Source organism: Lagenorhynchus albirostris, chromosome 20, assembly GCF_949774975.1.
Source record: "Lagenorhynchus albirostris chromosome 20, mLagAlb1.1, whole genome shotgun sequence".
In the NCBI taxonomy this organism is placed as follows: domain Eukaryota; kingdom Metazoa; phylum Chordata; class Mammalia; order Artiodactyla; family Delphinidae; genus Lagenorhynchus; species Lagenorhynchus albirostris.
In genome coordinates this window covers 47,412,837-47,437,168 of record NC_083114.1, presented here as the reverse complement: position 1 = coordinate 47,437,168, position 24,332 = coordinate 47,412,837, and the positions used below count along the sequence as shown (strand labels likewise).

Genomic DNA, 24,332 nt, shown 5'->3' with positions numbered 1-24,332 from the left:
GTCGGCACCGCCTCCGCGCGCAGTATTTTGGCGGCCGGCGCGCTCTGTAGCGGGGCCGGCGCGCAAGGTCGGAGGTCGTGGGGCGGGGCCGGCGTTATTGCCGTCTTCTCTGTCTCAGCAATCTTGAGCGTTCGGTGCCTCGTGTCCCACGCCCCGCGCCCCGCGCGCGTGTGGAGCCGGCTGCGAGTCTGCGGGCACCGTCCGGCCGCCGAGGATGGCCTTGAGCGAGGAGCCGGCCGTGGGCGCCGTGGAGGATCCGGTGGAGGACCGGGCGGAGGATGCGGCGGAGGACGCGGCGCTGGCCTGCTGCGCCTCTCTCGAGTCGTTCGGCGAGAGCGCGGAGACGAAGGAGCTGCTCGGCCGCCTACCGGCAGTGCTTGGAGACCGCGCGGCCCGGGAGGGCGCCCTGGAGCGGTTCCGGGGTGTGTGCGGGCCGGAGGAGGGAAGGGGGCAGCGCAGGCTGTGCAGGTCTCCTTTCTTGCGGTTCCAGACACGGGCGCGCGCGTGAGAAGTGGAGAGGGCAGTGGGCCTCCTGGCCGACCTCCGTCAGGAGGGGGCGGGTGGACCTCCCTTGGGCGGTTTGTCTCCAAGTTCTGTCTCCAGCCTGCCCTGGGACCACAGTAAAGAACATTTCCTCCGAGACAGCTGTGTGGACAGGGCAGTGGGAGCAGGAGAGGCCGAGAACAGGTTGGAGCGGGCGGGGGCCGGGCTGGCTGTGCGGTTGTGGGGCCCCCACCCAGAGCCTTAGCTGTAGGCAGCGCCCATGGTTCTGCCAAGACTGTGCAGGACTGTGCAGGATGTCGGATAGGCGCACCGTAGGATGCTTAGTCATTAGTCTAGGTTTTCCAAGTTTAGACGGACCCTTGTAGTTGTCTATAACGGGCAACTTCCAAGTGACTCCTTAGGATCCCGTGGTTAGATAACTACGTAGGGTTTTGTGATTCAGTAAAACCGTCCTCGAGGACCCTTTTAGGTAAAGAAATTTCTATATAATTTTGTCTTCATGGGTTTGTAATGACAACTCTGAACTTCAGGAGGTGGCAGTGTGGCTGGCTGAGTGGAAAGAGCACACACTTCGGCAACTCAACCCTGGGCTTGAATACCCCTCTGCCACTTGGGCTAGTTGCTTGATTTGTGCTGTTTCTCTGGCTGTCGGCTGCGGTTAGCACTGAAAATACCTCTGGCGTAGAACTGTCCTGAGGGTGAGGTGTATATCCGGGGACCAGTGAAAGCCCACTTTCCCATTCCTAGGGAGTGGTCAGGTGTGGAGGTGTGTGGTGCATAAGAACTGCTGTAACCCAAGTGGTCGTGGGATCTGATAGGAGCAGTTCTAGCTGCTGGTAGGAGTGGAAACCAGGCTGCATGGGATTAAGGAGGCCGTGGTGTGAGGCCTGGGAGGGCACATGGCTTGGTGTGTGTGGCAGAGGAGAGTGAAGGGTGTGGAAGGTGTGTGTCTAATGAAGGGGAGAACTCAGCTTGGCTGTCAGCAGGCCGTGAAGGAAGGAAGAAGCGAGGACCTGAGAGGAAGGTGTGCTGAGCAAGCAGAGGGCAGAGGCCAGGGTACAGTGGCCCTGAGGAAGTGGGTGGGTGGGGGCTCACTCCAGCTGGCCTGTGCTCTTGGGAGCTGCCCTGCAAGTCAGCGTGGGAAAACTCGAGTGTTTCCCAGGCTCATGTGCATGTTAATTCTCACATTGTTTTTCTTTTTAGTAATAATGGACAAGTATCAGGAGCAGCCTCACCTGTTGGACCCACACCTAGGTAAGAATAGAGGCTGAGGATTTTGATTTTTGATCGTTCAGTTACAGATGATTGCAGAGGCCTTGGTGCATGGAGTGTGTGTGTGTGTGTGTGTGTGTGTGTGTGTGTGTGTGTGTGTGTGTGTGTGTGTGTGTGTGTGTGTGTGGTGTGGCACCTGCGCACAGGCAGAGGGTATCAGGATAAAGTGCCCGGGCCTTACTGGTTAATGGGGCCTACAGTAGTAACACCTGCTCCTGGCAGTGAACTTGAGAAGGAGGAAGGTAGCGATAGTAATTTCAGTTGAAGGGCAGCATGGTATGGGGGTTGGGGGTCACAAACCCCGGGGCTAGACCACCTAGATTTACAGCCCATCTCTGCCACTTAGCTGCTCTGTGCCTGAGTTTTCCGCCCGTGATATGGGGTCATCAGCGCTGCTTGCCCTCAGGGCTGTGGAGATCTTAGACACATCACCAGGGAGACACCAAGGGTTAGCCTCAGTGTGCACACAGGTGCCTTTTAAAAAGTGGGCTGGTGCTGTGCGTGCTGGTTTTTCTTTTTTAACAGGTCTTGTAGAAGGTAAGTTTTCTGAACTCTCAGCTATCTCAGGCAGAATAAATACATTTCATGCGTGGTTGGCAGCTTGGCTGGGTGGGGATGGAAGGCATGGGTCCATCGTCTTCCCTCATCCAGTTATGCCATGTCCAAATCTGAGTTTCTTTTTCGGGAGGCTTTTCTAGAACCTCATATTTTAGGAGGGTATGACTCGCGCTAGGCTTTTTTTCTTATGCTGGGCATTAGCTGGACAATTTTAGGCTGAAGACTTGCATCCTTTGGTACAGGGAGCTTTACTTCTGGTGTGTTTTTGATCGTTTCTCTGTTCTGCCTTCTTCTGGTGTGCCTGTGAATTTCCAGGAGTGATCCTCTGGGTCTCTAAGCTTTTCCCTTATAGTTCTGCTTTTGGATCTTTGTTTTGCATGTAGAAGATGTTCTTGAATTTATTTTGACAGTTGTTTTTACTTTATAAGAGTGCTTGTCCTTGGTTTGGTATATTTCAGAGTTGTCTTACAGGTCCGGTTTTCCTCCCTGGGGAGCACACACCCAGCTGCTGGGCCCTGTGGCCCTGTGAGGAGGGTCCTGCTGTGGGCCTCCTAGCCCAGAATTACCTTTTGAGTCAGGCACCAAGCCTGGTTTCCAGCTCTAAGCCCTTCAGCCTACTCTCTTCAGGACACCTCTGTCCAGGATAGCTCTGTGCAGTGATGGAATGTTCTAGATCTGTGCTGTCTGGTAAGGTCACCACTAGCCACATGTGACTGTGGAGCACTTGAAATATGGCTCGTATGACTGAGAAACTGAATTTTATTTTATTTTTTGTTTTTTTCTTTGAATCTTAAATTTTATTTGATTTAAGTTAAAAAAACCCAAATATGGCTAGTGACTGTGGTATTCTCCATTCGCAAGAGTAAACCTTTAGGGCTTCCCTGGTGGCGCAGTGCTTAAGAATCCGCCTGCCAGTGCAGGGGACACGGGTTTGAGCCCGGGTCCGGGAAGATCCCGCATGTTGCGGAGCAGCTAAGCCCGAGTGCCACAACTACTGAGCCTGCGCTCTAGAGCCTGCGAGCCACAACTACTGAAGCCCGCGCGCCTAGAGCCTGTGCTCCGCAACGAGAGAAGCCACCGCAATGAGAAGCCCACGCATCGCAACGAAGAGTAGCCCCCGCTCGCTGCAACTAGAGAAAGCCCGTGCGTGGCAAGGAAGACCCAACACAGCCAAAAATAAAATAAATAAATTTATTGAAAAAAAAAGTAAACCTTTAGTCTTCTGCCTGTATGGGCAAGGTGCTGTGGCCTGGAGCCTTGGACCACTCCTCCTGTTTTCAGCCCCACCTTTGTCCTACCCTGGGCTGACCCCGGCACCTCAGGCCTCTGGCCTCCCGGCTGTGACCCACTGCTGGGCTCTGCTTCTGTACTTCCCCTGTGCAGCTCAGTTACAACTTGGAAGTCACTGCTGAAGTCTCTTAGCTACTGTTTCTTCTGTTTTCTTTTTCCTTGTGGATTTGTTTCTCTTTGTTGATTTACTGGGGTTTGGAGGTGGGGGGTTGCTCAGGGAAGCACTGGAATCACCTGCTTTCCTGGTCTCTGTTCTTCCGTGAGTGCTGTGCTGTCTTTCCGAGTCTCTCTGAGCTGAGTTCTGGCTGTTCTCTATTGTTCCCAAGGTTCTCCTCTTTCCCCTGGGGTCAGCTTTTCTTTGTAATTTGATCTTTTCATCTTGATGGTTCTGTCCGTGTTTCAGACCAAATGGATGCAGACAAGGGCTCCTCTGCTTCTGTTTTGTAAGTTGGAGCATTTTCTTTTTCTTTTTTTGGGGGGGTGTTTTTTTTTTTGAATTATTTATTTATTTTTTTATAGAGCAGGTTCTTGTTAGTTATCTATTTTTTTTTTTTGTGGTACGTGGGCCTCTCACTGTTGCGGACTCTTCCGTTGCGGAGCACAGGCTCCGGGTGCGCAGGCCCAGTGGCCATGGGTCATGGGCCCAGCTGCTCCGCGGCACATGGGATCTTCCCGGACCGGGGCACGAACCCGTGTCCCCTGTATGAGCAGGCGGACTCCCAACCACTGCGCCACCAGGGAAGCCCCTAGTTATCTATTTTATACATATTAGTGTATATATGTCAATCCCAATCTCCCAATTCATCCCACCCCCCGCCCCCGCCAGTTTCCCCCCTTGGAGTCCATATGTTTGTTCTTTACATCTGTGTCTGTATTTCTGCCCTGCAAACTGGTTCATCTGTACCATTTTTGTAGGTTCCACGTGTATGCGTTAATATACGATATTTGTTTTTCTCTTTCTGACTTACTTCATTCTGTATGACAGTCTCTAGATCCATCCACGTCTCTACAAATTACCCAATTTCGTTCCTTTTTATGGCTGAGTAATATTCCATTGTATATATGTACCACATCTTCTTTACCCATTCGTCTGTCGATGGGCATTTAGGTTGCTTCCATGACCTGGCTATTGTAAATAGTGCTGCAGTGAACATTGGGGTGCACGTGTCTTTTTGAATTATGGTTTTCTCTGGCTATATGCCCAGTAGTGGGATTGCTGGGTCATATGGTAGCTCTATTTTTAGTTTTTTAAGGAACCTCCATACTGTTCTTCATAGTGGCTGTGCCAATTTACATTCCCACCAGTGGTGCAAGAGGGTTCCCTTTTCTCCACACCCTCTCCAGCATTTGTTGTTTGTAGATTTTCTGATGATACCCATTCTAACTGGTGTGAGGTGATACCTCATTGTTGTTTCGATTTGCATTTCTCTAATAATTAGTGATATTGAGTAGCTTTTCATGTGCTTCTTGGCCATCTGTATGTCTTCTTTGGAGAAATGTCTATTTAGGTCATCTGCCTATTTTTTGATTGGGTTGATTTTTAATATTGAGCTGCATGAGCTGTTTATATATTTTGGGGAGTAATCCTTTGTCCGTTGATTCATTTGCAAATATTTTCTCTCATTCTGAGGATTGTCTTTTCATCTTGTTTGTAGTCTCCTTTGCTTTGCAAAAGCTTTTAAGTTTCATTAAGTTCCATTTGTTTATTTTTGTTTTTATTTCCATTACTCTAGGAGGTGGATCAAAAAAGATCTAGCTGTGATTTATGTCAAAGAGTGTTCTTCCTATGTTTTCCTCTAAGAGTTTTATAGTGTCCGGTCTTACATTTAGCTCTCTAATCCATTTTTTGTTTATTTTTGTGTATGGTGTTAGGGAGTGTTCTCATTTCACTCTTTTACATGTAGCTGTCCAATTTTCCCAGCACCACTTATTGAAGAGACTGTCTTTTCTCCATTGTATATCCTTGCCTCCTTTGTCATAGATTAGTTGACCATAGGTGCGTGGGTTTATCTCTGGGCTTTCTATCCTGTTCCATTGATCTATATTTCTGTTTTTGTGCCAGTACCATATTGTCTTGATTACTGTAGCTTTGTAGTATAGTCGGAAGTCAGGGGGTCTGATTCCTCCAGCTCCATTTTTTTCCCTCAAGACTGCTTTGGCTATTTGGGGTCTTTTGTGTCTCCATACCAATTTTAAGATTTTTTCTTCTGGTTCTGTAAAAAATGCCACTGGTAATTTGATAGGGATTGCATTGCATCTGTAGATTGCTTTGGGTAGTATAGACATTTTCACAATATTGACTCTTCTAATCCAGGAACATGGTATATCTCTCCATCTGTTTGTGTCATCTTTGATTTCTTTCATTGGTGTCTTATAATTTTCTGAGTACAGGTCTTTTACCTCCTTAGGTAGGTTTATTCCTAGGTATTTTATTTTTTTTGTTGCAGTGGTGAATGGGATTGTTTCCTTAATTTCTCTTTCTGATTTTTTGTTGTTAGTGTATAGGAATGCAAGAGATTTCTGTGCATTAATTTTGTATCCTGCAACTTTATCAAATTCATTGATTAGCTCTAATAGTTTTCTGGTGGCATCTTTAGGATTCTCTATGTACAGTATCATGTCATCTGCAAACAGTGACAGTTTTACTTCTTCTTTTCCAATTTGTATTCCTTTTATTTATTTTTCTCTCTGATTGCCGTGGCTAGGACTTCCAAAACTATGTTGAATAATAGTGGCAAGAGTGGACATCCTTGTCTTGTTCCTGATCATAGAGGAAATGCTTTCAGTTTTTCACCATTTGAGAATGATGTTTGCTGTGGGTTTGTCGTATATGGCCTTTATTTTGTTGAGTTAGGTTCCCTCTGTGCCTACTTTCTGGAGAGTTTTTATCATACATGGGTGTTGAATTTTGTCAGAAGCTTTTTCTGCATCTATTGAGATGATCATATGGTTTTTATTCTTCAGTTTGTTAATATCATGTATCACATTGATTGATTTGCGTATATTGAAGAATCCTTGCATCCCTGGGGTAAATCCCACTTGATCATGATGTATGACCCTTTTAATGTGTTGTTGGATTCTGTTTGCTGGTATTTTGTTGAGGATTTTTGCATCTATATTCATCAGTGATAATTGGCCTGTAATTTTCTTTTCTTGTAGTGTCTTTGTCTGGTTTTGGTATCAGGGTGATGGTGGCCTCATAGAATGAGTTTGGGAGTGTTCCTTCCTCTGCAATTTTTTGGAAGAGTTTGAGAAGGATGGGTGTTAGCGCTTCTCTAAATGTTTTATTAGAATTCACCTGTGAAGCCATCTGGTCCTGGACTTTTGTTTGTTGGAAGATTTTTGATCACAGTTTCGATTTCATTACTTGTGATTGGTCTGTTTATATTTTCTATTTCTTCCTGGTTCAGTCTTGGAAGGTTATACCTTTCCAAGGATTTGTCCATTTCTTCCAGGTTGTCCATTTTATTGGCATAGAGTTGCTTGTAGTTCTCTCTTAGGATGCTTTGTTTTTCTGTGGTGTCCATTGTTACTTCTCCTTTTTCATTTCTAATTTTATTGATTTGGGTCCTCTCCCTTTTTTTCTTGATGAGTGTGTCTAAGGCTTTATCAATTTTATTTATCTTAAAGGACCAGCTTTTAGTTTTATTGATCTTTGCTATTGTTTTCTGTGTTTCTATTTCATTTATTTCTGCTCTGATTGTTATGATTTCTTTCCTTCTACTAATGTTGGGTTTTGTTTATTCTTCTTTCTCTTGTTCCTTTAGGTATAAGGTTAGATCAAATAAATCAAATAAAGATTGTTTATTTGAGGTTTTTCTTGTTTCTTGAAGTAGGCTTGTGTTGCTATAAACTTCCCTCTTAGAACTGCTTTTGCTGCATCCCATAGGTTTTGGATTGTCGTGTTTTCATTGTAATTTGTCTCTAGGTATTTTTTGATTTCCTTTTTGATTTCTTCAGTGATCTCTTGGTTATTTAGTAACGTATTGTTTAGCCTCCATGTGTTTGTGTTTTTTACGGTTTTTTTTCCCTGTAATTGATTTCTAATCTCATAGCATCGTGGTCAGAAAAGATGCTTGATATAATTTCAATTTTCTTAAATTTACCGAGGCTTGATTTGTGACCCAAGATGTGATCTATCCTGGAGAATGTTCCATGTGCCCTTGAGAAGAAAGTGCAATTTGCTGTTTTTGGATGGAATGTCCTTTAAATATCAATTAAGTCTATCTGGTCTATTGTGTCATTTAAAGCTTGTGTTTCCTTATTAATTTTCTGTCTGGATGATCTGTCCTTTGGTGTAAGTGAGGTGTTAAGGTCCCCCACTATTATTGTGTTGCTGACGATTTCCTGTTTTATAGCTGTTAGCAGTTGTAACAGCTGTATGGAGAATCCTTCATTTACCTAAGTATTTGTTCAGAGTTTGGTCCCTGGTGAGTGATTCTGGGGCTACAGCGATCGCAGACCCCTCCTTGCTTTGGGCCCCACTGCACCTGCTGACTCTGAGCTCTCCTTGGTTGTGCAGGTGGGCATTTATGACATGGCCTTCTCTGCCTGCTTGATTTGGAGCTGCCTTTCTCCCAGAAGTCCTTTTTTTTTTTTTTTTTTTTTGATGTGGACCGTTTTTAAAGTGTTTATTGAATTTGTTACAATATTGCTTCTGTTTTATGTTTTGGTTTTTTTGGCCATGAGGCATGTGGGATCTTAGCTCCCTGACCAGGGATTAAACCCACATCCCCTGCAATGGAAGGCGAAGTCTTAACCACTGGACCACCAGGGAAGTCCCTCTCCCAGAAGTCTTTACAACCGCTTTCTCCCTATTCTTGCAGCTGGTCAGGACTTTCCATTTTGTGCAGCTGTACTTTTATTTTACTGGGTCTTAGGAGCAGTGAGAGGCAGATGTGTGTAGACTCCTGTTTTGTCCAGTTTTGTACTCTTGCAAGTAGCCCAGCAAACATCCTTAACACACCTCTTTGCGCAATTTCCAGATACTTTGTTAGAGTAATTTTCAGGAAGTGGGAGTGGTGGGCTTTTGATACTTCAAATTCACCTTATGTTTCCATCCACAGTATATCAAAGTGTCCTTTTCTTTACATTGTTGCCAAGACTGGATTTAAATATTTGAAATCTTTACCAACATAAAGTTATCTATTAAAGGATGAAAAGGGATCATGTGCTTTTATTTTGCATTTTGTTGTTTCCTAGTGAGGGTGAATTTTTTTTTTAACATTTATTGTTACATTTGTACAGTATTTCTCCCTTTGTGAATTGTCCATTCTTATCCATTCACTCAATGTTTTTACCTTGTTCTAAACAATTTTTAAATGAATCAGTTAATTTAATCATCATAGTAACCTCATAGTACTTGTGGAAGGTCATCATTATTATTATTAATTTATTTTTTTGCACATGCAGTTTATTTAAAAATTTTTTTAAAATTATTATTTTTTAAATTTTCAGCTGTGTTGGGTCTTTGTTGCTGGGTGCAGGCTTTTCTTTGGTTGCGGTGAGCGGGGGCTTCTCTTCATTGTGGTGCGCAAGCTACTCATTGTGATGGCTTCCCCTGTTGTGGAGCATGGGTTCTAGGCACACAGGCTTCAGTATTTGTGGCATGCAGGCTCAGTAGTTGTGGCTCGCGGGCTCAGTAGTTGTGGCTTGCAGGCTCTAGAACACAGGCTCAGTAGTTGTGGCCCACAGACTTAGTTGCTCCACAGCATGTAGGGTCTTTCCAAAGCAGGGCTTGAACCTGTGTCCCCGGCACTGGCAGGCGAATTCTTAACCGCTGCGCCACCAGGGAAGTTCTAGAAGGTCATTATTATTAACCACAGTTTACAGAAAAGAAAATGCAGTAGAGTTCTGAGAGGTTAACTTACCCAAGGACATACAGCTAGTTAGTGTTCCAGCCAAGATTTAAATGCAGACAGTCCACTCAGACCCTCAAACTGAAGATGATGAGAAATCTACAAGTCCTCAAGGCTGTTTTAAACAAATGCTTTAAAAATCCTCTAAATTCTGGATTCTAGGATTCTTTGATCAGCCCTGTCTTCTTTCTTCCTGGGAAAGCTTGCAAGCCTCGTGAGTAGTAACGGAAGTTTGTTGGGTACTAGGTGAGGGCCAGGTTCAGGGAAAATGCATCTGATGTCTGAGACGTGAGCTTGCCTGAGGCTGGCAGTGCTGCAGGGGAAGGGCAGGGTGGTGGGCTCCCCAGGCCACCTTTTATGGTCGATCTTGGGTTCATGGCAGTTCCCATTGGGAATGCCCATTGCTCAGGAGGAGAAAGGTGGTGTGACCCTCGTCTCTCTAAGTCACAGCCTTGGACCTGTGGCACTGCCTTTATTCTTGCCCGAAACCTGTCTTCATAGTGGATCACAAAATAGTAACACTTACTGTGAGTTGTTCAGAGTGATCTGAATGAGTTTTGAGAGTTTAATGTAAAGTGAACTGGAAAAGGTTCCTTTTAGAAAAAGGAAACAATAGTCGTGGATGCTGGTCCTGGACCTACTTCATGATGTTTGCTTTTTCCTTTTAATGTTACATAGTATATTTTGTGTACTCAATTTTAAAATATATATATATTGTCAACTATCAGTCTCTTCTTTTGTGTTTGGCCTTTGGTAGTTTGCTTTAGAAGTTTATTTTTCGTATTCCTATTGTGAGCCTCATTTGTTGAACGGTCCAGCAGGCTACCCCCAACCCTAATGTGAAATGCCATTGTAAATGTGTGTTAAATACTCACATATATTGGCTTTTGTTTCTAGCCTTTCCGTTCTGTTCCCTTAATCTAGCTCTACGCTCTTTTATCCTTGTTTTGGTATGCATTAATTGCATTGTAATTTGTTTTGTCAGAAATCGACCTTCTTACTTTTCTCACTGTTGTCTTGCCCTTTCATTAATGCAGATGCACTTCAGAATTATTTTATCACGCGCGGAAAATTCTTTTGAAATTCTATTAAATCCACAAATTCATGTAGGGAGATTCGACATCTTTACAAGATTGAATTTTCCTCTCTAAGAACATAGTATTGTGTCTCTAAATTATTCACATCTTTTGTGTCTCTCAGTAAAGTGTGGTAGTTTTCTTTAGGTGATTCCTGGGAACATTTTTTTAGGTTTATTTCTAAGTATGTTTTTTATCTTTTATTGCGCTTGTGAAACTGTTATGTTTTCTAACTGATTTTTGCTGGTGTACAGCGAAAGTATACTTTGTATACTTATTTTGTAAATGGCAACACTGCCATGGAATATATGTATACACACGTATTTTAAAAAATAACAGCTTTGGGCTTCCCTGGTGGCTCAGTGGTTGAGAGTCCGCCTGCCGACGCAGGGGACACGGGTTCGTGCCCCGGTCCGGGAAGATCCCACATGCCGCGGAGCTGCTGGGCCCATGAGCCATGGCCGCTGAGCCTGCGCGTCTGGAGCCTGTGCTCCGCAATGGGAGAGGCCGCAACAGTGAGAGGCCCACGTACTGCAAAAAAAAAAAAAAAAAAAAATATAACAGCTTTATTGTGATATAATTTATATACCATAGGGAATTCCCTGGTGGTCCAGTGGTTAGGACTTGATGCTTTCACTTCAGTGGGCCTGGGTTCAATTCCTGGTCAGGGAACTAAAATCCTGCAAGCTGCATGGCACAGCAAAAAAAAAAAAAAAATTATTTTTACATACCATAGAGTTTACCCTTTTAAATGTATACGTGTTTTTTAGTATATCACAGAGTTGTGCATCCATCACCACTAATTCCTGACCATTTTCATCACTCCAAAAAGAAACTTACACTCATCATCAGCGGTCACTTTCTATTCCCTCTCCGTCCAGTTCCTGGTAACCATGATCTGTCTCTGTGGATTTGTGTATTCTGTGCATTTCGTATAGTGGAATCAGGCAATATACGGTCTTTTGTGACTAGTGTCTTTAACTCAGCATAATGTTTTCAAGGTTTAGTGTGTAATGGAATACTTCACTACTTTTTCAGTTTCTTTTGAGTTTTCTAAAAGTAAATAATTATATGGTTTTTAAATAATGTTAACTTGATCTTTTTATTCATGGTATATACCTTTTTATTCTTCCTTTAAAATCTTTTTAATAGTTAACTTTATTGAGATATAATTTACGTACAATAAAACACACCCTTTTTTCTATTGTTTGTTTTTGATTTTGTTTTTTTTGCGGTACACGGTCCTCTCTCTCACTGTTGCGGCCTCTCCTGTTGTGGAGCCTCCGGACGCGCAGGCTGAGCGGCCATGGCTCACGGGCCCAGCCACTCCGCAGCATGTGGGATCCTCCCAGACCGGGGCACGAACCCGCGTCCCCTGCATCGGTAGGCAGACTCTCAACCACTGCACCACCAGGGAAGCCCCCAAAACACACCCATTTTAAGTATACAGTTTGAGCTTTGCAGATGTATGCACCTTCCCTACTATTAAGGTGTAAAACATTTCCAGCACCCCAAGAAGTCAGTTTATGTCCCTTTGCAGTCAAGACCCCGACCCTGGCCCTGGGCAACCAGTGTTCTACATACTCTCTGGTTTCTTCTGTTGAAATAGTATTTCTGAGACTCATCCGTGTTGTTGCATGTGTACCAGCAGTTTGTTCCTTTTCTGTTGAACCGTACTTTATTCTTTCACTTGTTGATGGGCTTTTGGGTTGTTTCCAGCTTTGGGCTGTTACTAGTGCTGCTATGAATATTCACAGACAATTCTTTGGGTGGATGTATGTTTTCATTTCTATGTAAGAGTGGAATTGCTGGGTGTATAGTAAAGGTGGGTTTTATGATAAACTGCCAACATGCCATGTTTTCGTAAAGGTTGTATGTACCATTTTACATTGCCAGCAACAATCTATGAGAATTCCTGTTGCCCTACATCCTCAACAGCACTTAGTATTGTCAGTCTTCCTGATTTTAGTCATTTTAGTGGGTGTGTAGTGGTATCTCATTGTAGTTTTACTCTGCATTTCCTAGGTGCAAATTGCAACCTTTTACAGTTATTAAGACTTGTAGCCCAGCATATGGTTCTGTTTTGTTCAGAATTCCATGTGTACTTGAGACGAATGTCTTTCTGCTTTTGGTTGGAGTACTCTATAAATGTCATTTTTTTTTTTTTTTTTTTGGGGTACGCAGGACTCTCACTGTTGTGGCCTCTCCCATTGCGGAGCACAGGCTCCGGATGCGCAGGCTCAGCGGCCATGGCTCACGGGCCCAGCTGCTCTGCGGCAAAGGGGATCCTCCCGGACCGGGGCACAAACCCGCGTCCACTGCATCGGCAGGCGGACTCTCAACCACTGCGCCACCAGGGAAGCCCTATAAATGTCATTTAAATAAGGTGGTCAGTAGTGTTATTTGGGTCTTTTATGTCCTTACTGATTTTGTTTTCAGTTGTTCTATCAATTCTTGGGAGAGGAGTATTGAAATCTTCAGCTCTATAGATTTGTCTCTTCCTCCTTTCAGTTCTCTCAGTTTTTGCTTTATCTTGAAGTTCTTTAATTTCATGTATGCTCTTGTAGGATGGTTAAGTCTTCATGATGAATTGATCCTTATATCATTATAAAATGTCTTCTTTGGGAATTCCCTTGCTGTCCAGTGGTTAGGATTCTGCGCTTCCACTGCAGGGCGCCCGGGTTCAATCTCTGGTCAGGGAACTAAGATCCCGAAAACTGAGTGACACGGCCCACCCCAGAAAAGTTCTCTTTATCTCTGTAATAGTCCTTGTTCTGAAGTCTGTTTTGTCTGATACTGATGTGGCCTCTCCAGCTTCCTTATAGTTAGTGATTGCTTGGTGTATCTTTCTTCTCCCTTTTACTTTTTTTGTTTTTTAATAAATTTATTTATTTTTGGCTGCGTGGGGTCTTCGTTGCTATGTGCGGGCTTTCTCTAGTTGTGGCGAGCGGGGTCTGCTCTTCGTTGCGGTGCGTGGGTTTCTTATTGCAGTGGCTTCTCTTGTTGTGGAGCTTGGGCTCTAGGCGTGGAGGCTTCAGTAGCTGTGACACGTGGGCTCAGTAACTGTGGCTCGTGGGCTCTAGAGCACAGGCTCAGTAGTTGTGGCGCACGGGCTTAGTTGCTCCGCGGCATGTGGATCTTCCTGGACCAGGGCTTGAACCTGTTTCCCCTGCATTGGCAGATGGATTCTTAACCACTGCACCACCAGGGAAGTCCATCCCTTTTACATTTAACTAGCTACATTTTTATTTTTAAAGTGCATTTCATGTAGGGAGAATGTAGTCGGGTCTTCCTATTTTTAAAATTCAATTTGGTAATCCTTGCCGTTTAATTGTAGTGTTTAGGTAATTTAATGTAGCTCTCAATTCTTGCTCTTTGCTTAGTATTTGTCCCATCTATGTTTTGTTTCTTCTTTACTCTTTTGCCTACCTTCTTTTGTATTAATTTAGCATTTTTTGGTATTTGATTTTGTTTCCACTGTCATCTCATTAGCTGTTCCTTTGTTTTATATTTTTAGTGATCGCTCTAGGATTTACAATACGTGTCCTCAATATGTATCACAGTCTACCTTCACATGATGTTACCCTGTTTCATGTATAATGTGAGAGCCTCATAGCAGGACTCCCATCTCCCGTCAATTTGTCATACATCTTGCCTCTGTGTATGTTGTAACCTTACAGTGTATTGTTTTTACTTTAAACACAGTTATTTTCCAAGGAAATTTAAAAATGAGAAAAAAGTCTTTAATATTTATCCATGTTTTACTATTTCCATTTTATTCTTTGCTTTCTGTAGATTGTAGTTTTCTGTCTGGTAGTTATTTTCTGCTTGAAGAATTTAACATTTCTTCTAGAGTAAATCTACTGGTGTTGAATTCTTTCAGCTTTTGTTTGACAGTTTGCTTCACTTGCATTTTTTAAAAAAAATTATTTATGCTGCGCCACTTCTTAGTTGTGGCATATGGGATCTTTTTTTTTTAGTTGTGGCACGTGGACTTCTTAGTTGTGGCATGCTGGGTCTTTAGTTGAGGCATGCAAACTCTTAGTTGCAGCATGTAGGATCTCGTTCCCTGACCAGGGATCAAACCTGGATCCCCTGCAATGGGAGCACGGAGTCTTACCCACTGGACCACCAAGGAAGTCCCTTCACTTGCATTTTTTTAATTTTTTCACTTGCATTTTCGAAAGATATATTGCTGGTTATAGAATTCTAGGTTGACAGTTTTTTCTTTCTGCATTTTAAAAGATATGGCTTGGTTGGTTCTGATTGGTTCTTTTTTTTTCAATATTTATTTATTTGGCTGTGTCAGGTGTTAGTTGTGGCACGTGAGACCTTCGTTGCGGCATGTGGGATCTTTTGTTGCCGCACATGGGCTTCTCTCTAGTTGTGGCGCATGGACTCAGTAGTTGTGGTGCGTGGGATCTCTAGTTGTGGCACGCAGGCTTAGCTGCCCTGCGGAGCTCTAGTGGAATCTTAGTTCCCCATCCAGGGATCGAACCTGCATCCCCTGCATTGGAAGGTAGATTCTTAACCACTGGACCACCAGGGAAGTCCCGGGAAGTCTGTCTTTACTCATCTCTATTCCTCTGTGTAGTGTGTACTTTTTTCTCTGGCTGCTTTTAGAATTTTCTTTTTACTGCTGGTTTTCAACAGTTTGATTATGACATGCCATGGTGTGTTTTTTTTCCTTTTTGTCCTGCTTTGAGTTTGCTGAAACTTTTGGATTGATAGGTTTATAGTTTTTATCAGATTTGAAAATTTTTTGCCTCTTATTTCTTGAGGTATTTCTTTTGCCCTTGCCTCCATCCTCTCCCGCTTGGACTCCAGTCACACATCTGCGGATACACTTGATACTGTGGCAGTGTTGCTGAGGCTGTTTAGTTGTTTACTTCCTTTTTCCCCTTAGGGTAGAAGTTTTTATTACTGTGTCTTCAAGTTCTTTGATCTTTTCTTCTGCAGTGTCTCATCTGCTATTAATCCCATTTAATTTTTCATTTCGGATCTTATTTTCCAGCTCTTGAAGTTGTTTGTTTTTTACATATCTTCTGTTTTTTAAATATCTATCTTAGTTGCATGCTGCAACTAAGAAGTCCACGTGCTGTATATTGTTCATGTTTTCTTTTACATCCTTGAGGATATTTTGTAGTATTTAAAGTTTATATCTAGTAATTATATCATCTTTGTCATTTCTGGTCATTTCTTTTTTTAAAAATAAATTTATTTATTTATTTATTTATTTATTTTTTGTGGTACACGGGCCTCTCATTGTTGTGGCCTTTCCCGTTGTGGAGCACAGGCTCCGGACACGCAGACTCAGCAGCCATGGCTCCCGGCCCAGCTGCTCCGCGGCATGTGGGATCTTCCTGGACCAGGGCACGAACCTGCATCCCCTGCATCGGCAGGTGGACTCTCAACCACTGTGCCACCAGGGAAGCCCAGATTTATTTTTTTTTTACTTATTTTTTTGGCTGCGTTGGGTCTTCTTTGCTGCATGCGGGCTTTCTTTAGTTGCGGCGAGCGGGGGCTACTCTTCGTTGTGGTGTGCAGACTTCTCATTGTGGTGGCTTCTCTTATTGCGGAGCACGGGCTCTAGGCACGTGGGCTTCAGTAGTTGTGGCATGCGGGCTCAGTAGTTGAGGCTCATGGGCTCTAGAGCACAGGCTCAGTAGTTGTGGCGCACAGGCTTTGTTTCCATGGCATGTGGGATCTTCCTGGGCCAGGGATTGAACCCATGTCCCCTGCATCGGCAGATGGATTCTCAACCACTGCGCCACCAGGGAAGTCCCTCGTCATTTCTGTTGACTGATTTCCCTTCTGTTAGGGGTCACAGCAGTTTTAGTTATATGTCTAGTAAATTTTTAGTGGATCATGGACATTGTGATTGTTATGTTGTTGGGTTTAAGTTTTTTGTCTTTAGAATGTTGAAGTTTGGCAAGACAGTTTAGTTAATTGTATATCATGTATATCCTTTAAGGTTTGTTAGGGCAGGTATAGCTTTTTCTCTTGCTTTTCTCTAATTTAGTGTTAATACTAAGGAGAGACATTTCTGGAATGTCTGCTGGTTGCTCTGGGTGCTCAACAAGGACTCTGCACTCTGGCCTTGTGGAATTTGAATGCCAGCCCTATATGAGCTATGGGAACGCTGCCTTAGTGCTTCCTGGCAGTTCTTACCCAGCCTAGTGGACTAACCACTGTGCCTGTGAAGATTCACCCAAAGGTTCGAGGGGACCTCTGCAGACTTCCAGAGCTCATTCTCTGCTTAGATTCCTCTGGCATGCTGCCCTGCAAATTTCAGCTGACTCAGCCTCCTGGAACTCCAGTCTTTGCTATGCTTGAGTCCCCCCTCTCTGCATTGGGTTCTAAAAATTACTTTCTGGTGGACGGCCTGAGTGGCTGTAGATTGGAGTTGGTTTGTTACCATGCGCTGCCTGTTGTTCCAGTGTCTGAAAATATAATTGTCCTGTTCTCTAATTGTTGGTGGTGGTAAGGCAGTTCCATATCAATTATTCCTGTATAACTGGAAGTGGAAATCCTTTTTCTTCTGTCTTATTACGTTGGTTAGAACCAGATTGTTACTAGGTCATAGTAGTTGTAGAGGTATTTTCTGTAAAGCATGGTATTAGATATTGATTTGATATAGAATAATAATAAAAAATAAGAATATTTTCCTTACATTTTAAAAGCAGGAATGAATGTTGTATTAACTCTAATGCCCTTTTAGAAACTGTGAAGATGAAAGTTTTTTTTTCTTTTGCTCTATTGATACTTTGGATTATATAGATTTACTAATATTAAACCATTCTTATATTTCTAAATAGCCCTTTTTTCTTTTGGCATTTTGTTTTAATGTCATGTTGATGTTTAACAGGAAATATTTTATGTATGTTTTTCCCTAGAATGGATGATGAACTTGTTGTTGGAATTTGTGCAAGATAAGAAATCTCCGGCTGACCTCGTACATCTGGCTTTTAAATTTCTTTACATCATCACCAAGGTAATATTTACATACCACTTTGTAGTTGACAGAACACTTTCTTAATAAACTCGGTCCAGAAGTACCTTCCAAAATGGTATCTCTCAGGAAAGATTGTTCTCATACAAAAGTTGTGGGTTTCATGCTTTCTCTTTTTACCATGTGCTGGAGATCAGATGTTAGTGATCCAGCTAACAGTGCTTTGGCTGAAACAGTGCTTTTCAGCATTGTTTTCTGCGTCTTGTATTTGAATGGATCAAGCACCAGCTAGCCAGAAAGGGACGGAGAGGATATATATACATATATACGTATATATATGTGAGTAACTGAGAAAAGTTTCTTACGAGGAAAAAGGAAATAAACTTGGAAGTGGAAGTGCTTCTCAGATGTGGATGTGCAGATAGCTTTTCAGGGATCTTTTTATGATGCAGATTCTGAGTAAGTGGGTCTGCTGTGAGGCCTGATATTCTGCATTCTTACAGGCTCCCAGGTGATGTGTGTGCTGGCTCATACGTACCATGGGAGAGACTTGGCCATCTCGGCTGGGGTTTTGCTTCTGTGGGGCCTGCTGTGTGGTGGAGGGAGGCCTGTGTGCACACTCCTTGCCCTCAGTTAGTTGAATGCAGGGTCTCTCCTGAAGGTGTAGTGCCACCGCGTTTCATGGAAGCCTTAATGAATTTGGGACCTTCTGGGTTCCCGAGGACTTATTCCTCATAATCAAGGTAGAAGCAAAACTTGTTAGTTTGTAACATAGCTATATTTCTGATGAACCAAGATTGGTTGGTCAAATTGGGACAACATATTTATGAAATGATTTAAGAAGTAAAGGTAGCTTTCTTATTGTTAGTCTTACTAAGTTGTATCACTGTAATGTGATGTAATTCTCTTTGATCATTGGGTGGCATAGGTGGTGATTTTTGGTAATAGAGAAAAAAATAATTTTGCTACTTTATTTTCTAATTATATAATAATTCAGTGTCTTTATTTGATAGGTTCGAGGATATAAAACATTTCTTCGTTTATTTCCACACGAAGTAGCTGATGTGCACCCTGTTTTGGATATGTTTACAGATCAGAATCCTAAAGACCATGAAGTGAGTGTCCCTTTCCTCCTCTTCATTTCCTGTCCCCCCGACTTATTCCCTGGTTTTCCCTGCTCCTGCACTGGCAGCTTCCTTTCCTGTTTCCTTCAGTTTTATCTTATACTATTTTGTGTCATTCCCTCTCTTTTCATTTTTTTCCTTTGGCTTTCTCTTTTTATGTATGTTACTTTAAATTATTTTGTTTAAAAAAATGCCCTTTATAAAGAAAACAATAAACCTCCATACAGTGTGATGATAACTATATCATCATCCAAATTTTTTTAACTTAAAATAGAACTATGTTGGGGGTCCCCAAGACCACCCCAAGTCCAGTGATTTCCTAGGATCACTACAAGAATTGGCATGTAGTCATCCTTATGGCTATGATTTACTACAGCAAAATCAGCAGAGGGAGAAGGCACATGGGGCGAAGTCCAGAGGAAACCAGGAGTGAGCTTCTGGAGTCGTCTCCCCGTTGGGTCACGCAAGGCACTTGTGATTCCGCAGCACCAAGTTGTGAGAACACGTATGAGGTGTTGTCCACCAGGAAGGTCGTAGGGGCTGGCACCCACGATTTCTGTGCGGGCTGGTCATGTGGGTACTCCGCCAGGCACATACTAAAACCCAAAAGGAAAGCAGGTGTTCAGCATAAGCCACATGGTTGGTACAAACGGCCTGGGCACAGAGTGACCCTCATCAGTTAGGGAATGGTGGGAACGTTCCCCGAAAACCAGGTTCCCAGATGCCCGCCAGTGGCCAACCTTGCAGTCCAGCGTGCTGGGGAGCGCTCTTGGGCCCAGGACACGTTCAGAAGGGCACGCAGGTTGTAACTGCAAACTCAGGGAATTGTCTTGCTGTGCATGTGCCCTGCTCTCCTCTGCTTCTCATGCCTCTGATGGGGAGTCTGGGACCAAAGCAGAATCTTGTTTTATTGACTCCTCTGTGACTGGAAGTTGAGAATTTTTTCTTTATTCTTAAGTCTTAATGTTTTTTTAATCTTTTTCTCTGTTTTCCATTTTCTTGAACAGCTGATTGCACGCTGAAGGGTGCCAGTGATGAGAAGCCATTAGACTGACATGTTATGATTTTTCTTTGTTCGTTTTGCTGTTTCTCTTGGCTGCATGCCCCAGGGCATGTGGTGGGGTGCGGTGCTCTGCAGCCTGGCTCCGAGGCCCTGGCGTTTGGAGGCCTGGGTGGGCGCTGAGCGGGAGGGGGTAGCAGGACTGCGTGGATGCCCTTGCACAGGAGTTATGTTGCTTTGACTTGGCCCTGTAGACCTGGGAGACCCGCTACATTCTCCTCCTGTGGCTCTCCGTGACCTGCCTGATCCCGTTTGATTTTTCACGCCTTGACGGCAACCTCCACAATCAGCCTGGGCAAGAGCGAGTGTCTACCATGGACCGTATCCTCCAGATAGCAGAGGTGAGTGTGGCTGTGAAGTAATGAGCTGCTGACCAGTGTCCTTTCTCATGCCATTAGGGCTTAATTAGGTACACTTGTGACATGTGTTTATCTCTTCAGCCATTGTTACTGTTTTTCAGTGAAGTGAAATTCCATTTCATAACTTACCATGAAACTGATAATTCCTAAAGGGGTCAGGATGAATTACTTTAGCAAATCTTATTTCTCTGTACATAGTGCAGATACTCTTTTTTTTTGTGTGGTACGTGGGCCTCTCACTGCTGTGGCCTCTCCTGTTGCGGAGCACAGCCTCCGGACGTGCAGGCTCAGCAGCCAGGGCTCACGCTCCGCAGCATGTGGGATCCTCCCGGACCGGGACACGAACCCGCGTCCCCTGCATTGGCAGGCGGACTCCCAACCACTGCACCACCAGGGAAGCCCAGTGCAGATACTCTGATGATAACTTAGAAGAGGTTTTAGGGGGTAATGGTAAGACAAATTAAAGGTCCATTTAAAATCTAATTTTTAACATTACATAAATAATACATGATCATTGTAGGAAAATCAGAAAATAAAAAGCAGGAAGAATATTAAGGTGAAATCTCTCAAATACCTAGAGATAACACTTGTGATTTTCTTCAAACTTCTCCTGATACAGATGTTATGTGTGTAGACATAGATTATTGTATTATCTTTTGCTGTGGAAAATATTACCCTGAACTTGAGTGGTTTAACACAGCACACATTCTTCATCTCACAGTTTCTGTGAGTCAGGAATCTGGCTGTGGCTTCGCTGCGCCCTGTCCTTCGAGCTCTCCCCAGGCTGCAGGCAGAGCTCGCCTGGGGGCAGGTCGCTTCCAAGCTCTCATGGTCATGGCAGGAGTCAGATCTCGAGGGTGTTGGCCAAGGGCTTCAGTGCTTTGCCGGCTGTTTGCCACTCGAAACCCACCCTGCGCCCCCAACGATGGCAGCTTATTCTGTGAAAGCCAGCAAGGGGCAGGGGCTGTAGCAAGATGCATGTCACACTCATGTGTGGCCCAGTCATGGAAATGACATCCCACGCCCTGCTGAATTCTCTTGGTTAGAAGCAAGTCAGCGTGTCCTCCAACCGCGTGGGAGGGATTACACGGGACGTGGGCACTGGTGGGAAGGACCAGGGCCCATCTTAGAGCCTGACCCTGACACTTACTTATACTAAGCTTCTTTGAGCACCTGCTGTGCGCCAGACACTCCCCAGGCAATCCCACTAAAGGCTTTTTCATACATTAACTCCTTTCATCCTACTTAATGAGGCAGTTCACTGTTTTTATCCTCATTTTACTGAAGAGGCAACAGGTGTAAAAATAAGTGACTTAGCCTGCTCACTCTCTCACATGCGGTGGATCTAAACTTGAACCTAGGGTTTGGCTCCCTGCCCGTCCTTCACAGTGCTCCGCGCGGCCCCTGTGTACTAGGGCCCCTGGTGTCCTGCTGGTCTGGGACCTGCTTTTCCCCTGAGCAGGACTGTCTGAATGTCTTGTGTCAGTAAGTAGACGTCTCCCTCAGAGTCTTTAAGGGACACAGTGCTCCACTGTATCTTCATTTCTAAAATAGTGTTTTTTAGGTAGGTGGTTTGTTTCTAGCTGTGTTCCGTTAACCCTTTGGGTGCTTGTCTCCTAAGTGGGATTGCCTGGGGAGAGGACCTAATTTCTAACAATTTGTCCTCCAGAAAATAGATCTTTTAAGTGTATCATTTGGAAAACAGTTGAGATGAGAAGTGGAAACCTCTTAAGGTGTAATTGCGTTAAACTTCGGCCCTCCTGTGTCTGAGCCGGGCCTCCTAGCTGCTGTGAATGCCAGAGTGCTGGTGGGTTCCAGGAGTGTTCTGTGCACACTCTGGGTAACAACATACACTCTTCATTTTTCTGCTGCTTTTGCGAATGTGGGTTTCAAGGGGTGTAGCCACATGCTGTATGAGGATTGGGCACTTCCCTGAGGGTGAGCACACATGTGGCAGCTGCAGCCCTGAGTTCACGTTATGAGTGGTTCGTGCAGCTTTGGAATCTGGCCTCTGTCCGTGAGCCTGGGCTCTTGTGGAGCTGCTGAGTGTGGGACCAGGTGGCTGAGTGGGTCCCTGAGGTCTACATCGTGTGTTTAATGGTGCCTGTCCTTTACGCTTCCTTGTAGTCCTACCTGGTCGTCAGCGACAAGGCCCAAGACGCAGCTGCTGTCCTCGTGTCCAAGTAAGTGCTTTCTGAGAAGGTTTACTGTCTGTTACTGTGTGTGTCTGTTGTCATCAGAGAGGACGTTGGGATGATAGGCTTGGGGAAGTCTTTGCTGTCCTGAGGACTCTGCTGCTTTCCTTGAGGGAACCCAACGCTGTTTGGGTGCAGGAAACCTCTGAACCTGATGTGATCACTGACAGTGCTGGTTAGGGGCTCAGGGTCACCTGACGCTGGGTTAGGAGCTCGTGGGCCCGTCAAGGGAGCGCAGATTTAGAACAGGTGTAGCAGTTTCGCCGGGGCCAGGCCTCCCCTCTGGGGGAGGGGGGTGGCAGTTAGAAGAGCCTTTGGAAGTCACTTAGAAAGCAGTCCACACCATGGTTTGTGGAGATCATGGGCTGTGATTGCGTCATTGTGGCTTGGGATAAAAATCCCCAAACATCCCGTGTTAACTAAAAACAACAGGCTGTGCCTGAAACAGGCAAAGATGGGTTTATCTGATGAGCTGGGTAAGATGACCCAGGCAGCAGGGCCTGGAGTCTCCAAAAAAGTGCCAAAGACACATGTGAAAGCTGAGTAGACTTGTTTCATGAAATGTGAGAATGGAAGAAAGCAGTTTTTCTAAATTAATCTTCTTCATGACATGTGATTTAAAGTATGTATATAGCATAAACGAGTTAGAAAATTTGGCTTTTTTTCCCCTCTACATTTGTGAAAGTTAAAAATTGGCTCTAAAAACTTTTGGATGTTTTGATCGGGAAAACAGGGCAACGCCTCCTTCAGGGTAACCTTCTCTTAGGTGTGTAGCCATGACCTTGCACAAGGCGGGAAGAGACATGCTTGATTTATGGGGCAGTTGGGGGCATTGGGGAAGTATTTGTGAAAGTACTGGCTAAACCAGAGGGCAGAGCCTAAATGCGAGAAGCTGATTTTAGGAGTGAGGAAGGAAACACCTGAGCTCGCCTGCGATGCTTACCCTGGGGGAGGAGAAACTCACTGACAGAGGCTTCTCGTGGTTTTGACAAGGAGTGGAAAAGCGTGGCTTTCTTTCTAACTGTGAAAGTAATCATGTGTGTTCAGGAAAATAAAGAAAAGTAAAAAAGTACAAAATAAAACTCAAATGTACTGTCATCCCCAGAGATGTAACTGCTCTGTCCTTTGTCCCCCACTGCCCATGGGCATGTTGGTCTGTGGCCCATGGGTACACTTGCAGGGTTGTTTCAGGTGCTGGCAGGCAGGCCTGGAGCTTTGGTCAGTCTTCCAGATGCAATTATGGTGTGATCCATTCTTCCTCCAACCCCACTGTACGTGTGGACTTTTTGTTAGTAAAATTAGCGCCGCCTGGGACACTCTACATGAAACTTTGTACTGTTCTGATCGGCTGTATTTTCTCCTTCCAGTTTTTATTTTTTTTGTATTTATTTATTTTTGGCTGCGTTGAGTCTTCGTTGCTGCGCGCAGGCTTTTCTCTAGTTTTGCGGTGAGCGGGGGCTACTCATTGTTGCGGTGCGTGGGCTTCTCATTGTGGTGGCTTCTCTTGCTGTAGAGCATGGGCTGTAGGCCTGTGGGCTTCAGTAGTTGTGGTGCACGGGCTCAGTAGTTGTGGCACACGGGTTTAGTTGCTCCGCGGCATCTGGGATCTTCCCGGACCAGGGGTCAAACCCATGTCCCCTGCACTGGCAGGCGGATTCTTAACCACTGTGCCACCAGGGAAGTCCCCCTTCCAATTTTATTGAGATATAATTGACATCCAGCACTGTACAAGTTTAAGGTGTACAGCATGATGATTTGACTTACATACATCATAAGATGATTATCACAGTAGGCTTAGTGAACATCCATCATCTCTTATATAGATACAAAATTAAAGATACAGAAAAATATTTTTTCCCTTGGGATGACAACCCTTAGGATTTACTCTCCTTTTTTTAAATTGAATGAAAGATTCTTTAAATTCTAAACTGCTTTACAACTTTCAAAAGTTTCACACACATGATTTCATATAATCTCATAATAATCCCTTTTCCCCATACCCCTTTATTGCCTCTCCCCCCAGGATTTACTCTCAGCAGCTTTCATGGATAACATACAGCAGTGTTCAATATATTTATCATGGT

The 24,332-nt window shown here is 44.2% G+C and overlaps 1 protein-coding gene across 2 annotated transcripts in view; it reads left to right on the top strand.

Annotated features, from left to right (window-relative positions):
- Positions 1-97: 97 nt before the first annotated feature.
- The window catches only part of TBCD (tubulin folding cofactor D), a 177,047-nt gene continuing 152,812 nt past the window's right edge, over positions 98-24,332 (top strand). For both annotated transcript variants that reach the window (XM_060132925.1, XM_060132924.1), the window contains exons 1-6: positions 98-422; positions 1,708-1,758; positions 17,455-17,552; positions 18,524-18,625; positions 19,889-20,035; positions 22,181-22,236. In XM_060132925.1, the coding sequence (XP_059988908.1) occupies positions 215-422; positions 1,708-1,758; positions 17,455-17,552; positions 18,524-18,625; positions 19,889-20,035; positions 22,181-22,236 (662 nt within the window). In that variant the 5' untranslated portion in view covers positions 98-214. The remainder of the gene's footprint in view (positions 423-1,707; positions 1,759-17,454; positions 17,553-18,523; positions 18,626-19,888; positions 20,036-22,180; positions 22,237-24,332) is intronic.